General features: G+C 38.2%; 1 protein-coding gene across 4 annotated transcripts in view; it reads right to left on the bottom strand.

Annotated features, from left to right (window-relative positions):
• BRINP3 (BMP/retinoic acid inducible neural specific 3) overlaps positions 1-16,365 on the bottom strand; it is a 237,929-nt gene that overhangs the window by 40,718 nt on the left and 180,846 nt on the right. For all 4 annotated transcript variants that reach the window (XM_076339543.1, XM_076339542.1, XM_076339544.1 and 1 more), the window contains one exon: positions 4,774-4,996. In XM_076339543.1, the coding sequence (XP_076195658.1) occupies positions 4,774-4,996 (223 nt within the window). The remainder of the gene's footprint in view (positions 1-4,773; positions 4,997-16,365) is intronic.

Raw genomic sequence — 16,365 nt, 5'->3', positions numbered from 1 at the left:
GTAACAGGGCATTACTTTCTCACCTCATTTGAGAAAGATGCTGCTGGAATCGAGAGCTTGGACTAACTTAATGACTATGTCAGTCCTTTTCTCAGAGTAGATATACTAGACCACAGATACCATATGCAAACTGCTTCCGAAGATTAACAATTGTTCCTTACACCTCATGGTCCTAATACAGAAACATGCATGATGAGCTTAGGGCAGACATATGTTTTACACCTCATCTTGATTCCTTCAAAGTAAAATGTATTGTGCTTCTAGCACTGTTTCAACAACCCTCTTATATACATTTTACAGCACCTACTGATTCCTGCAAAGCAAAATGTATTGTGCCACTAGCAGTGTTTCAGCAACCTTCTTTTATAAAAACTGCAGCAAGAGCTGGCCATCTAGTGGAATAACAATTGCTGCATGTGGTGGACTCTGGCCAAGCAAACACAATGAATGAACATATGATACTGCAAGTTTTTAAGGCTGTTGTGTTAATGCAATGAGAACACATTAGTAATAATCACTTGAGCCTTTTGAAGTAGCAGAGCCTCAAATTCATGGAGGCAGTAGCTCATCTGGTAGCATTTATTCCACAGAACATCTTTTCTTTTTCAGAGTACATTTTTTTCAATCTTGTTATCCTCCTTATCTCTTGAAATTGAATGTTTTATCATTCCATCCCTATATCCAACATGGGAACAGATTATCTACATAGCAATTTCTGTGCTCCTTGTTGGTTTTGAATTTTCAGTTGGTATTTTTCTTTGAACTCAGACAACTGGTATACACTTCACTGATTACAGAGTGTATTGACTAATTCAGGTGAATTTTAAAAGTTACACTCAGCAGTACCATAATGGTTTATAATGGAAATCTATGGACTTTTGATGTATCTTGGCATGATTTGACTTTCAGGGAAAGGAATAATGGTCTGTTTCATGTTAATGAAAGAAAGCTTAAAATCTGGGAAGAACATCTGGAACTTGAAAAGATCTGCAATGAACAGAAATAAAATAAAAATAGTAATCCTGTTCCCATCCCCAGTGTATACCAAAGTGCTGCAGTAAATAAGACATTGTTCTCACTGCTAGTGCAGACTGAAAGAAAACTATTTATACATTATTCTAGCTGAAGAATATAAACTGTGTTTAAAAAAGAGACATGGGAATGTAGTTTCTTTAACTTGCAAGTTAACTGACTCTTTTCTACTATGAACAATGACGTTAAGAGAAGATTCAATGGTATTTGGTTCAAGGATTAGAAAATTAAAATATAAATGTAATTTAGTCTCATGATTATTAAGTGGCTTGGTTCGTCAGGAAATATGGGAAAAGTTGCAAGCAATTCTGTCTAACTGATTAATTTAATCCTATTTAAAAACAATCAAGCAACAATTTGTTTTATGTTCAGTAACAAAATTTTGAGGCCAGAGAAAGAGACAGGTATTTTCAGTAATGAATTATAACCTTGACCATATGTAGGAGCTCCTTCAAGTGTGACAAAACGATTTCTGGCAGACTACATAGATAAATCCCTATAAAACTCAGTCTCATAGAAAGTTTTCATGAATTATATTAAACTTTTAGGACATACCTACCAGCTTCATGAAAGAGAAAACCAGCTCTCACTTTTGACATATTCCTTTAGAAATCCTTTGCTATATCTTCTATTGACTTGTGAAATACAGTGTAAAATTAAACATTAGCAGTTACTTTGTTTTCACTCACTGCCAGAATCATGAACTTTATTAAAACCTGAAGATTGGCTCTTTAATCTGTATCTGAAAAGACAAGTGCCCATAAAATACAATTTAAATTAGTATTTATATCTCCATTAACTCTAATTTCTCTTTCCATAATAAAATTCATCCTCAACTATTGTCCTGGTTTCGGCTGGGATAGAGTTAATTTTCTTCCTAGGAGCTGGTACAGTGCTGTGTTTTGGATTTAGGGTGAGAACAATGTTGATAACACACCGATGTTTCAGTTGTTGCTAAGTAGTGCTGACACTAGGCAAGGACTTTTCAGCTTCCCATGCTCTACCGACTGAGAAGGCTGGAGGTGCACAAGAAGCTGGGAGGGGGCACAGCCAGGACAGCTGACCCAAACTGGCCAAAGGCATATTCCATACCATGTAACGTCATGCTCAGTACATAAACTGGAGGAAAGCTGGCCAGGGGGGCCACTGCTTGGGGACTGGCTGGGCATTAGTCAGCAGGTGGTGAGCAATTGTGTTGTGCATCACTTGTTTTGTATATTATTAATATAATTATTATGATTATTATTACTATTATTATTATTTTATTTTATTTCAATTATTAAACTGTTTTTATCTCAACCCATGAGTTTTCTCACTTTTACTCTTCTGATTCTCTCCCCCATCCCACCAGGCGTGGGGGGGGGAGTGGGCGAGCGGCTGTGTGGTGCTCAGTTGCCGGCTGAGGTTAAACCACAAGAACTATCAATAGCAGAGCCCAAACCCTAATCTGAAAGAGCTGTTTGGAAAGCCTTTGGAAAGGATTGCATTTTGTTCCAATTCCCCCTTCTTGTTTCTTTGGAGCTTAGAATATCATTGGCACATGAAGCTGTGATTTTAACTTTTATTCCTGTCTTCCCTTAAACACAAGAAATTTAAGTACTTCATTTTGGTTCTGTTATTCCACTCACTTTCTGCTGAAATGTCTCCTTTTACAGCCTGAGCAATAATTCATATTTCTCCATTGCATTACGCAGGTATTCATTCTCCATTGCATTACCCACTATTCATTTGCGTGCTTACCTGTTGGCAGTTCTGTATTGAAAAATTCAGTACCTTGTTTGGATTAGGTATACTTTCATCATGAGGAGTACCTGAATGCTATTCTATCAATACCTGTGTTTTCCTTCTGCTCGCTATCCATCTTTTCACCACTGATATTCCTTTATCCATTCTTGCATCTTGGTCTATCAGATTTTTTTTAACCAGGTTAGGAAACTAAACCGGACCTTTTCCCCTCACTTCTCAGTTTAAAGCTCTTCTTATCAGACATAAAAGCCTTGATGTCAGAAGACAATTTTCCCAGATAGTCAGATGGAATCCAGCCTTTGAAAATGCTCTCTTTTAGCAAATGCATCCCATTGGCTAAATATTCCCAAACCTGCCTTTAGCACTGATCTTTGAGCCATCTATTGATCATCATTATGTCATCATACATCTGACCTCTCCCTGTACTGACTAGAAAAAAATTTAGGGCAGTCACTAAAATTGACATAATTATCTTAAAAGTAAGTTATGATATTCCTAAGTTAGAGATGCATTGCAAAATCAAACTGTTATGAAGGTTTAGTACAACTCCCTGTAAAGCAGGCAAACTTTATTGCTAGTAAAATTTATTATTAACAAATAAGCTGTGAACTCATAAGTTCTGCATTTGAAAAAAAAAAAAAAAAATCCCTCATATAACAAGAAAGGTGTGTTTTGATCAATCATTTCAACTGATCTTTGCTTTTTATATCTCAGTTCATCTATACTCTATCATTGCCATTACTGATGGCAACCAAAGATTGCTTCAAAACCTTAAAATGGTTATTTTGGAAGACCTGATTATTTTAAATTTTAGTAGGGAAAAAAAAATGAGGTTGGATTCTGTTTCCTGTGTTTTGAAAAGCTCTGGGTTCCTGCTGAAGTCTTTCATGTTGAATCATCTCTTTGGCAGAATGCTTATTCAGATCATGCCCAAGAAACACAAGAGGTGATATCGAAGCACTGCAGTGACTATATAACCTTTGTTAGTGGAATGTTTTCTAATTATGAAATGACCCCACAAGTGAAAAACACATTTTTTGTTTCAACTAGCAGATCACAAAGCAAAGCACAATATGTAGGAAAAGGCAGGCATGAAAGCCATAACAGCTGTCTCCTTCTGAAAGAAAAAGCGGAATGGTTAGATAAGCGCCACCAAAAGGTAAAGAAGAATTGATGGAGCCTTAGCTTGCAATAGGAAAGCTGAAAGCAGGAGAGAGTAAAGTACCCCTGGCAGTTCTGGAACACTGAACCTAAACTAGATCTCTTTAAAATCGATGGAGATATGTGCTAAATGCAGGAGTCACTGGACTAGGCCCATGATGCTTGTGCTCAGAAGAATAATGTCCTTAAAAGCTCATTCATTTCAGATTTACTCTAGTATCATTCCACTAATTTCAATAAAGCAATTTTCAAACAGCTATCAACTATAACCACTTTATGTTAATTTAGATTTCACTAGCTAGCTTTCAGGATCTCTCTGTTTCTAGGAAGGACTAAAACACTTCTATTTTCTTTCCTTAGGCATCCTTTCAAATCTAATTCATATCTGACAAATGAGACAAAAAATCAATAGTATGTAGTGTATACTGTATAATGACCTGGAAAGTTCTTAAAATAGCTGTGCTTGTTTCAGAATAAGTATTCAGTATTCGGTATACAATTATTTGGCACTGTTACACTTGGCCAGGTTCCACTAAAAATATGTTTCTGTAAAACAGAGGCAGACCTAATGGGATGAATCTGTATGCTCATGTTATTTTTAAGTTGCCTCACATAATACACAGTCATATACAAATCAGGGTTTTTTTGAACTTTCCCATCGTATATAGGAAAACATGAATGGAGCAATATTGAAAGATTGTTCAACTCCTACAAATATGAAGATTGTATACGGTGCATGTACCATCTGCACACATTCCCACATCTATGCCCTTAAGGAGATTTTAGTGTCAAGACAGCAGTTCGAGTTTCTCAGGTTTTCATAGGCTTTCTTACCTCTGCCTTGGCATGCGGATGAGTGGCTGTTTATGGCATCTCTTACTAAGGCCAAAGAGCTTGTGAACAGTTTTCTGTGCCTTGAGGAAGAGTTGCTTCATGCTGTTTTCTAGTTGCTCATAGCGACGTTGAAAATTAGAATCCATTGTCCACAAATGCATTACAGTAGATGTGTTCAGGAAATAATTCACTGGCAACCTTTTCATAAATAATTTGAATTCATCTGAAAAAAAAAATAGTCTTTAATTATGTACTTATAGCTATTGTTGCAGCAAAAATTGAATTCTAATTTGTTTTTTCTTGAACTTCTAATTTTTTTAAACTTGAACTTTTGCAATTTTAGAATTGAACATTTTGACTCTTTCAAAGTAGAAAGATAACTACATTTTTAGTGGTAATCTTAGAATATAAACAACAAAAGTCAATATTTGTATAATTTTTAAATTGATGTTAAAACAAATACAAGCATTGTCATTATCTCAACCTGGATAATATGAAGATTAAATAAGAATCAGAGTTTCTTACCTTCAAATCTAGGATCTAAAAGTAAATACTCATTTGGAGAAGATAGGAAACTGTCTTAAAAGGAGTATATTCCAATACTTAGAAAATGCAAGTAAATGTGATTTTACAGGCCAGCGCTCTTTTAGACATGTTATTTCACCTGAGACAAGCCATTAAGGATCAGACTTTTGAAGTATTTAGAATTTAAATGGAGCTTTTCAAAGCATTTTACAGTACTTTGACACTTCAGAAATGTCCCCCATAACTTCTTTTTGATTCATGTCCCCATCTCTAAAGTGGTAAAAAGGAGTTATTAAATCACAGGTTCACTGTTACTGTGAACATGCTGTGCTTTGTGATTTGTTCTGGTATCTCAGTCCACATAAGATACATAGACTGAATCTTATTAACAGAATTTTATTAATCAGTGAGTCTATTTGAATAAGTAGGATAATTTACAAGTTGATTTATAAGTTTTGAACCTAAATAAACTTCCATTTAAAAGGGCTCTAATTACTGGGGAAAAAAATGAGAAAATGAGTAGCATAATTGAATGCACATGTTTATCCTTTTTCTTTCTTGTTTCCATATATCAGTACGTTTTCCTGTCTGCCCTCCTGCCTGCTGCTATTCTCCCACCCTTCACAATCCATTTTTTCTTTCAGCTTGTTCCTGCAGTGAAGTCACGTATCCCACAGTTTGGCTTTCATCCTTCCAGATGCTCCTTTTGGGTAGTCTACACTTCAGCAGACTATGTGAATGCAATGATCCAACTGACTGAAGTAGCTTCCCACTTAAAACTAGAGTTAATTATAATATTTAACACTGCTATAATTTTAGGTTCCTCGTGGGAGAGAGTTGATTGGGGAAAATGTCTGCTTACATGAAAGAATACTCCATTACCATCATTGTTCATAAGTCTTTTCGTTTTAGCTTTAGCTTTAGTTTAGCTTTTTTGACAACATTTTTATACAAAGAAGACAAAAATATTTTCTTTTTTATGGGTGGAGAAGAGGGATCTTTTCTAAATGATCTAGAGTGACCCTCATCCACATCCTGAGGGACACAGGGCCATGATGAAATAAAACAGCCCTATTTTGGCATAGTATTTTCTGTGATGGATGAAGATTCATAAGAAGACAAAAGGCATTGAAAGGTCTTCTGGAAAATAAAAAATGAAAGTCAAGGGGCAAAGGTGATGATTGTGTATTTAATAAAGTGGTTTTAATAATTCATCTGGGAGCTCCTTGGCAATGTGTTATTCATTTTCTCCTCATGCCTTCCTCTTTGGATATTAGTTGTCCACTATTCTCCCCTTAAGGACAGCACCAGTGCCCCTCTGCTGTCCCTGGATACAAATTAAGGGGCTGAGGAAAGGATCTGTTTCTTTATTTTATCAAGTATTCAGAGCCTCTTATTCTTTGCTTTTTCCCTTCCCCAATTTTGTCTAAGAAGTTGGTTCTCATCCTCTGTCCAAAAAGAGTAAGTATCTGTTCTTGGGTTTGTAGCTTAATAATTGGAATTAATAGGAGTATTTAATAAATTCTACATTACCAGATGACCATCTCTGTGAGTCTTAGTGTATTTTTGGGAAAACCAGTTCCCTGTTTTCCCATTCCCAAGTGACAATTATGCCTTTGTCTCCTCAGACTATGCTTCCGAGTCCTCGCGTCCCTTCAAGGCTTGCACAGATGCTGTGACAGAGAGTTATGTCTGGCTTGTCTAAAGGAGGGCACAGTCCCATTGGCTTGGTAAAGCCTCCAAGCCTAAAGAGTGCATTGTCAAATTTAACAAACTGGTAATAAAAAAAAAAAAAAGAAAAAGACATGAAATGAATAGGAAATAAGGTTAACTGAACTATACAAAGTATATCCTTTGGCAAAGCGCAGGTCTGCAGTTTGTATAAATCAGCCAAGCTCTACTGACTTCAGAGGAGTGTACTAATACACCTAGGGAGGATCAGATCCAAAAGCCACATTCTTGACTACCTGTTTTAATCACTAACTTCTCATCTCCCTTCTGTTCTTCCGAAACACTGGTGTATCGACTTAAACTCAGTTTCATGAAGCCAAAAATAAACCCAAATCCCTGAGGAGAGAATATACACAGAAGATGTCTTTTCAGTTTTCATATTGCTGTAATAACTTATTTAAGAAACATTGTTAATTTGCTGTCCTTTGCACAATGGCCATAAGCCCTACAGCTAACAACTAACCGGATGCAGTGTTTAGAAGTGATAAGGAGGGTTTACACTCCTTAACTTGCAATGCAAAAACATTTCCAATAAGAAAATGCTTCTTTTTCTCCCTGTAATAAACATCATCTTTGACTATCCCTGTGCCCTGTATGATCATGCTAATGAGCACCATAATGCAGGTAAAAAAGGGAAAGAGATAAAATGAGCATGGTTACATTGTGCCTTCTACAAAAAAGAGAAGAAAAGGTTATCTGCTCATATCTTAAACAGACACATTTCATGATCTGTGAAACTACAACATGAACTCCTATCACTGAGAGATGATTAAACTATTACACTCTAATCAACACATTGTACCAGCCATTCCTGAGGATTAACAGCCAGTATTACAGTGCTGGGGGCCATAGAAATTGATACTTTTAAAACATGATACTTTATACCACATATGATATGATTTCAGCACTTCCTCATTTATTTTCATATGGGTAGAACATGCAATACCATTTTTTCATATTCTTAACTGATTGCAAATAATGAGGAAAAATGTAAAACATTATATGCAGTGGTTGATCAAACAAGTTTATTTAACTTGCATTTTATGGCTGGTCATGTCTATTTTTCACTTCCCCCTTACTGCAAGGTAAATCTTCCTTGTATTAACAGTGTCCAGAGATTGAAATGACATGCCATATTTCAGTGGCAAAGAATAAATGAAAAATATCTCAATGGGAGCAAACATTATTGCTGAAATCAGATGAATATCAGACAAATTTAGGCTGTAAGAAATACCTAGAGCTGCTTAGCTTGCAACTTGCATTCTCAGTGTTATTCAGTATCAGAGCGGGGCCCAACACTGGATACAATGATTAACATTCTGTATACAGAGCTAGCAAAGACCAGAAAAATGCAGTAAGCCTCATCAAAGGGTTTGACAATGCTCTGCCACAAGGAAAAAAGGTGCTTGCTCTGTGTTAGAAGACAACAGGACCCCCGATTTCTCTGCTATGAATATTTTGTATATCCCTCATATTTTGAATTACAAGATCTGTACAAGACTATCGCACCTACAAGACCACAGCACACTTCTGTTTTCATTTCAGCTGAGGCTGAGTGTTTCTTGGAACTTTTCCAGGCTATCAAAATGTCTTGTGTTAGCTTGTTTCCTAAGATCCCTTTTGGAGGATCTTTGGAAGCATCTTGGAAGTCAACAGATTTTTAGAATCATAGAATCATAGAATAGTTTGGGTTGGAAGGGAACTCTAAAGGCCATCTAGTCCAACCCCCCTGCAATAAGCAGCGACATCTTCAACTCCTTCAGTGCATCTCCACCTGCTGTGGAGTGCGGTCCTCCATGGGCTGTAGTGTGGATATCTGCTCCACTGTGATCCTCAGTGGGCTGCAGGGGGACAACCTGCTTCACCATGGTCTTCTCCACAGGCTGCAGGTGAATCTCCTTCTTCACCAATCTTGGTGTCTGCAGGGCTGTTTCTCTCACATTTTCTCCCTCCTCTGTCTCACAGCTGCTGTTTTTTACCCTTTCTTAAATATGCTATCACAGAGACACCACCAGTGTCACTGATAAGCTCAGCTTTGGGCAGTGGTTGGTCTGTTTTGGCGCCGGCTGGCACTGGCTCTGTCTGACACAGGGGCAGCACTTGGTGTCTTCTCAAAACAGGCCAACCCTGCAGCACCCCCACTACCAAAACCTTGCCACATAAACCAAATACATCTCCAGAAATGTGGTCCAAGAGGACTCAATCCATGATTTTCCCAGGGACCAAAGTGAAGCTGATCAATCAGTAGTTCCCTGGATCATCCTTTCAGACTTTTTTGATGATTGGCATAATATTTGCCTTTCTCCAGTCATCAGGGATATTCCCAGTCTCCATGATCTTTCAAAACTAACAGAGAGAGAGGCCTTACAGGGTGTCCTGGTTTCGGCATGACATTGATATTCCATACCATGTGACATCATGGTCAGTATATAAAGCTGGGGGAAGAAGAAGGAAGAGGGGGACGTTTGGAGTGATGGCGTTTATCTTCCCAAGTAACCGTTACGTGTGATGGAGCCCTGCTTTCCTGGAGATGGCTGAACACCTGCCTACCGATGGGAAGTAGTGAATGAATTCCTTGTTTTGCTTTGCTTGCGTGCGCGGCTTTTGCTTTACCTATTAAACTGTCTTTATCTCAACCCACAAGTTTTCTCACTTTTACCCTTCCAATTCTCTCCCCCATCCCAGTGGGGGGGAGTGAGCGAGCGGCTGTGTGGTGCTTAGTTGCCGGCTGAGGTTAAACCACGACACAGGGATATCATCCAGCTCTCCTAAAACCCACAGATACAGTCTGTTGAATCCCATGGACTACCATGAGTCAAGTTCTCTCAAATAACCCTTGATTCCACCATTACTCACTGCTGGTAGCTCTTCATCCCCTTGAATCCCCTTACTAAGCTCAAGGACCTGGGATATTTGTTGGTGAAGACTGAGGGCAAAGAAGGCATTGAGTACCTCTGCTTTATCTGTTTATGCTGAAATAAATAAATCACTAAATCACTCAACCTGTTCAGCAGCAGGCTCACATTTCCTTGTTCAATCTTTTACCATGAAGGCAACTATAGAAGCTTTTTTTGTTGCTCTTGACATCCCTTGTAAGCATTGGTTCTAGGTTTTCCTATCACCACCTCTAACTGTCTGGGCAATGTTTCTGAATTTTTCCTTGGTAGCTTGTCCCTGTTTGCACCTCCTGTATGTTGCCTTTTTGCTTTGGAACTCTGAGTTCCCCACTTAGCAAAGTTGGTTCCCCAGTATATCTACATATTTTCCTGAGTGTCAGGATGGACAGTTCTTATGCTTGGAGGATGTTGTCCTTAAAACCTGGCCAGCTTTCCAGAGCTCCTTTGTCTTCAGAGCTGCCTCAGAGGGAATACCACCTACCAGTTCCCAGAATTAGGTGAAGACTGCTTTTGTGAAGCCCAGATCTATATTCGGTTGCTCTCCTTACCCACTCCTTTCCAGATCCTCAACACCACTATTTCATGTCCTCTACAGCCAAGGTTGCCATTGATTATCCTATCCTCAAACAGCACTTCCTTGTTAGGGAATAGCCAGTCCAGCTCTGTGTCACTCCTGTTGATCCATCCAGTATCTGTATCAAGAGGTTATTCCTGACACCCTCCAAAAACTTCCTTGACTGCTTATGTCCCACAGTGTCATCTTTTCAGCAGATGTCAGGGAGGTTAAAGTTCCCCACGAGAAACAGGGTCTGTGATCCAGACATATCCTTGAGTTGCTTAAGGAAGGCTTCATCCAGTTCCTCATATTGACCGGGTGGTCTGTAACACACACCCACTGAAATGTCACCCTTGCTGGCCTCTTCTCTCACCCTGACCCACAAGCTCTCATCCCTGTTGTCCATCCCATAGCAGAGCTCCATACATCCGAGCTACTCATTAACATAGAGGGCAACTACCCGTCTCTTCATCCCTGCCTGTCTTTCCTGCTGAACTTGTATCCATCCTTCACAGTATCGCAGTCAGGCAAGCTGTCCCATGCTGTCTCTGCTATTGTAACAATGTTGTTCCTCTGTGCCCTCATGCAGAGCTCTGGTTCATTCTACTCATTTCACATGTTGAGTGCATTTGAGTAGGCATATTCGAGGTGGATTTCCATTTGCCCTGTTTTATCATTACTCTTGTTACTATCACCCTGCACTATGTATTCCTAAGAAAGATTTTTTCCCTTTTCTTAGTAGGACCAAGAAAACACCACATGGGCCCGAGCCACGTAGTCACTCTTGACACACTCCAGCTCTCCTCTGGCAGTATTGTTGGTGTTCACATGGATGAGCAGCAAGGGATAATAGTCTACGATGAGCCAAATGAGCCCCAGCAGTCTAGCCTCAACTTCCCAGGTCAAAGTCCCTAGAAAACCTCCCCAGAGAGCAGGTCAGGTCGGCAAAAGGGGACCTCCATCTTCTAATGCTGTTACCCACTGCATTTTAGTGCTTACATGTGGGTCAGGCTTGGCTGACTCTGATGGCTCCCCAGGACACTGAACTTATTCTGCAGTCACAGATCTACAGGTGGAAAAGGAGCCGTCTTCCTAGTGCCAGAAGTCACTAGCCTCCTGTTCCCCCACCTTGACAGTCTGCATTTGCCACTTGATGGAGTACAAACTCCGGCTGCCCATCATGTTACAGCTAAGGGTTCAGATGCCTGGCTCTGCAGGGTCTCTGTGAAGATCCTATCTCTTTTTTTCATCTTCCCCAGTGCTTTGCAGAGGGAATACTATTCCCTCTCTGAGGAGTGATTCATGAGATGATGTTCCAAAGGCAAGTGCTTGTAATAATGCCTTTCCAGATTCCTGCCTGTCAGAGGAAAAACTACTTGAGGAACTTGGAACTTTACATTAAATGAGAAATTTCAGCTGCAGTTTTAGTTCAGTTGGGGTGTGGCCTTTTTTTCCAAATAACCTGTTTCCTTGTCTATGCTAATCATTTGTCTACACCTGGTTTTAATATGACTCCGGCCTTCCTTTGGCATAATTCATTCTAAAAGCAAGCCAAAATAAGCAGATAATATTGCATAAGGAAAATGAGCAACAGTCAGAGACAACAAGAAATATTCAGACCAAAAGCTTTCATTGAAAAACACTAAGGAAATATCTCTACTAACTCCAGCAATCTATTTACCTACAGAAAAAATGACACAGAGCAGGCAAAGCAAGCCATCCAACCCTGCTCTGCCAATTTGCTTAAACTCTGTGCCCGTTTCAGTGTTGACCTTATCTGCTGATGCTGTAAATAAGCCTACTATTTAATATAAATATTGGTTTATTTTTGTTATAGGTTAGAAGCTGGAAAGAAGGCTACCAATTAATTTCACACAAAAGCTAAGGAAAGCTGCTAAAACTATTCATTTCACAACAAAGAAGGCTCTTAAGTGGAACTGTGCACAGCATAGAAAATCCATTTTGTGAAAGGATTTTTAGCATTCCAAAATTAGAATGCAACCTAAATCTTTTGAAATTCTCTGAAATTCTCCAAATGCTTCTAATTTCTCTGAAATCCTCTAAAAAGAACATTGCAAGGTTTTCTTTTTTTACTTTACTTTGAATCAGTCAAAATACTTCACCTTGACAGAACAGAAAATTTACATTTTTATGTCAACCTTTAACTTCATATTATAACATGAAAGTTATAAAGCAAGAAATGACAAAATGAATAATCATTTCAAAATTAAGGTCAAAGCACTTTACTGTATTCTGTCAAAAAAAGCATAATTTTGCAATTATTGAAAGATTATTCCTGTTTTTTTTTCAAAACAGCTACCTCAAAATTTTGTAATATTCTGTAAATAAATCCTTATCTCTGCTACACTTCAACTGTCTTTTCTGTTTAGGCAGCAAGTTCTTCAGAGAAGAGCCTGTCTTATTATATCTTTATGGGGCAGTTAGCACAATAGACCCCAAATTTAATTGTTGCCATGTATTACAAATAATAAATTTGCTTATGGCTCCAAGCAACTGCATCCTCCCTGGAGTCCTCCATGGTAGCTTCAATTAGTGTGAGGAGCAAGAGTTCTGGGAGGAAAGATGTCATAATCCCCAACAGTTTATCACACTTTTTACATAACTATCACACTTTTTACATAACTGTACTGTATGTGAAAAACCTTCTACTCTGACAATATGACCATGGTTCCTTTCCCATAACAATGTTTTTAATTGTAATCAGGGCAATAAATATGATAGCAAGTCAAATACCAGTGTCAGCTGTAAATTGAAACCTCAAACCACAAAGCTGGTAGTCTGAGAGAATAAAAAGCAGTAAGACCTACATTTCAAATGGTTAGATACGGTTGCTGTTCAATAAAATGCTGCCTCAATATTGTGTAGATATTATTAAAGAGATTTATAAAAGATATATGTTTTTTTAAATATCCCACTATGATTCAAAAGCCTGGAGAAAACAAAGTACTAAAACGAACGTAGACTTGTTTTTATGTTGCAATGAATTTTAGTTGTTCATGATGCATTACTTAATTTGTCAAAGAAGTAGCAGCTGTGTGCCAAGAAATATATGTTTGAAAATAATCCAATTCAAAGAAGCATAGGACTGCAGTTTGAAATAACCTTATTTCTTCACAGAAGATAGTAAAGCTGAATTTTCCTTCCCCACCCCACATCTAGGCTAAATCATTCATCTCTCCCTATAATTAAAGCATTTGCTTCTCCAAAGCAAATGAACTCTCCTCTAGACTTTCTGAAGGACAAAGAGAAGGAAGGAAATGTATGTGCTCTGGAAGATATGGACAGCATATGAAGGAGGAGAGAAGCTCAACAATTAATATTGGACAGGCTATTTGAACTGGTACAATCTAGCTGCTTTGTAAGCCTCAGGGGAAGAAAATTTTTGATTCTTGCAGTGGAGTAGGTTTGTGGGATTTTTTCTGTTGGCTTTCTTTTTTGAAGTGAGGAATGCTGCAGAGATAGCTCCTCTAAACCCTAGGCTTTGCAAGGAGGAAAGAACAGGGCTAAGCATCAGCATAGGTGAAGGTGGAATTGGTGGGGAACAGAGATCATCTGATCCTTCATTAACATATATTTTCTGAGGAACCTTATGCAAATGTTACAATACAACTGATTTTACATATATGTTACATATGTTTATATATAGGCATGTATATATATGTACATTTTTAATATATATATAGTTAATGCAAGTAATGTCAACCTGTTATAGGAACAGGAAACCACAGATACTCCCCTCACAAGCCTTGTGACTCTCTTGGTGCCCAGACAAAGAGGAAAAAGTTGCAGAGTCAAAATTGGTAGTAAAGATAGAATATCATCCCACAAATTATAGATTAATTCTGAAGTTTTACTAGGCAGGAGATAATAACCTTCCCTAGACTCTGCTGCAAGCTGAAAGGACTCACATTTCCTATAATCAAGAAGTGACTTGTTTCTTATTCTCAATCTAAATATGACCTTGACAGCAAGTTCACTTTTCAGAAACCAAAAGCCTCACTCTAACAGCTGTCTGTGTAAATCCCAAAGTTTGAAGGACATTCCCTTCATCCTGTCAGTTTTTCTTTAAAGTGTAATTTTGGTTCATTACTCTCTTAAAAATGTTTGTATCACTACCCTTCAAATGAATGTCCTTTGGAATTCATTGTAAGCTTTTAAGAAAAATTTCTCAGAAATTTATCTATGGGTTATTCTGGATTTTTTTGTAAACACTCTGATCATTTCAACGTGGTTTACAAGTATTCCTGCAGCATGGATGTTCCAATTTCTATCTAGTGCTAGCTATTATTGTCTTTCTACAGCACTATAAATGCACATAATGCATAGGACATAATTCTTATGTGTAGATTTAGACATAACCTCTGTCACCCCAAAAGTTATCTTACTTGTTCTTGGTCATGCTGGTAACTCCTACAGTTTGAAAACTTGGTAAGGTAAATAAACGTGTAATGCATGACAGAAGGATAATTCAGGGAAGAGAATGAGTGAAATCGAAAAGTGTTCTTGGAAAACACATTGAAGTAAATAACCAGTGTTAAGCTCTTACAAAAGAAGATTTAAGAAGCTATGAATCAGAACAGACAACACTGCCCTATAAGAAAAGGGAGGCCACAGAATGACATCCCTCTTAAGAAAGTCCAAAGCTGCCAAGGCAGATTGGAATTCCACCAAGAATGAGGCTTTTTGTCACTAGCTTTGAAGGGAATTATATTATGTCCTGTACATGGTGGACATAAGCAGAATTATATTAGATCAAGCCTTCTGCTCCTTCTTTTATTACAATGTCATCACAACGTTTAAAGTGTCTGAGAATGCAATGCCATGTAAAACTTTAATAAGTTGATTTGCCAGGTGCTGCTTTAGCAGGAGTCATATATGTTTTTAGTTTTGGAACAGGGGCAATTATATTGACAGGACCTGATTGGATGTACCTTCATTTTTGGAGTAGGAGATGAACAATTTAGACACTGACTCTCTGAAGAAATTATGCACATCCCACCTGTTAATTTTATTAAAACAGTGACACTTCCACAGGGGTGGGAGGGGTGGGGAGGGGAGTATTGGTCACAGAGGGAATGACAGTTGGTGTACCTGTTCATGCTATTGATTAAACTTCCTGTCAACCACATAGGGAAGTTAATTACTGGGATGCAAATTAACACCCTTGCAAGATAATAAAGAAAACAATAATTATATTAAGAACTCAGGGGGCTAACTTTTCTTGGCCTTGAGCCTGAAGCTGTAAGCACCGTTTTAAAGAAAACCACTGCTCTACTGCTCAGGGGCAAATAGTTTGAACCATATTGATTGAAGACTTCATTCTCAGTGATTAAAAAGCACCTTCAACTGCCAGTGAGTCTGTTCAGACTTTTCACAAGGAGTCTTTCAATTAAGATTTCAAATGAGACTCACTTTGCATCGTAATCGGTCTATTCTGGTCAACAGAGAGACAGACTGTGCTATCTGAATGACCTGTGCAATCACGTCTTGTGTGTACCGTGTACAATGAGCTCGCAAGGGCCCTTTGACGGGTACATTCTCTCATCCTTCTGAATCAATGAAAACAAAGCTTATTAGAGAGCAAGGTTAAATTTGTTGATTTTATAAATTGAAGATATCCTCCAGTATTCAGTTTTAGTTCTAGATTTCATTTTTAAGCTTATGCTACATGCATTTGAATTGAAACACTGTAACTGGAAAAGCAGTAATATGTCACTGGACTGTGGTAAGAGAGAACTTCTAGTGGAAACTGTCTTCACTGCAAATGACAGTGCAGGACTCTAATTTACAGTCTGTCTGTGATGCCAAATCAAACCTAATCATCTTGCAATGTTATTTAAGACTTGGAATCTCAACATAGAG

Source organism: Aptenodytes patagonicus, chromosome 5, assembly GCF_965638725.1.
Source record: "Aptenodytes patagonicus chromosome 5, bAptPat1.pri.cur, whole genome shotgun sequence".
NCBI lineage: Eukaryota > Metazoa > Chordata > Aves > Sphenisciformes > Spheniscidae > Aptenodytes > Aptenodytes patagonicus.
Note: the sequence above shows the minus strand (reverse complement) of the source record. Positions and strands in the feature narration are given on the sequence as shown.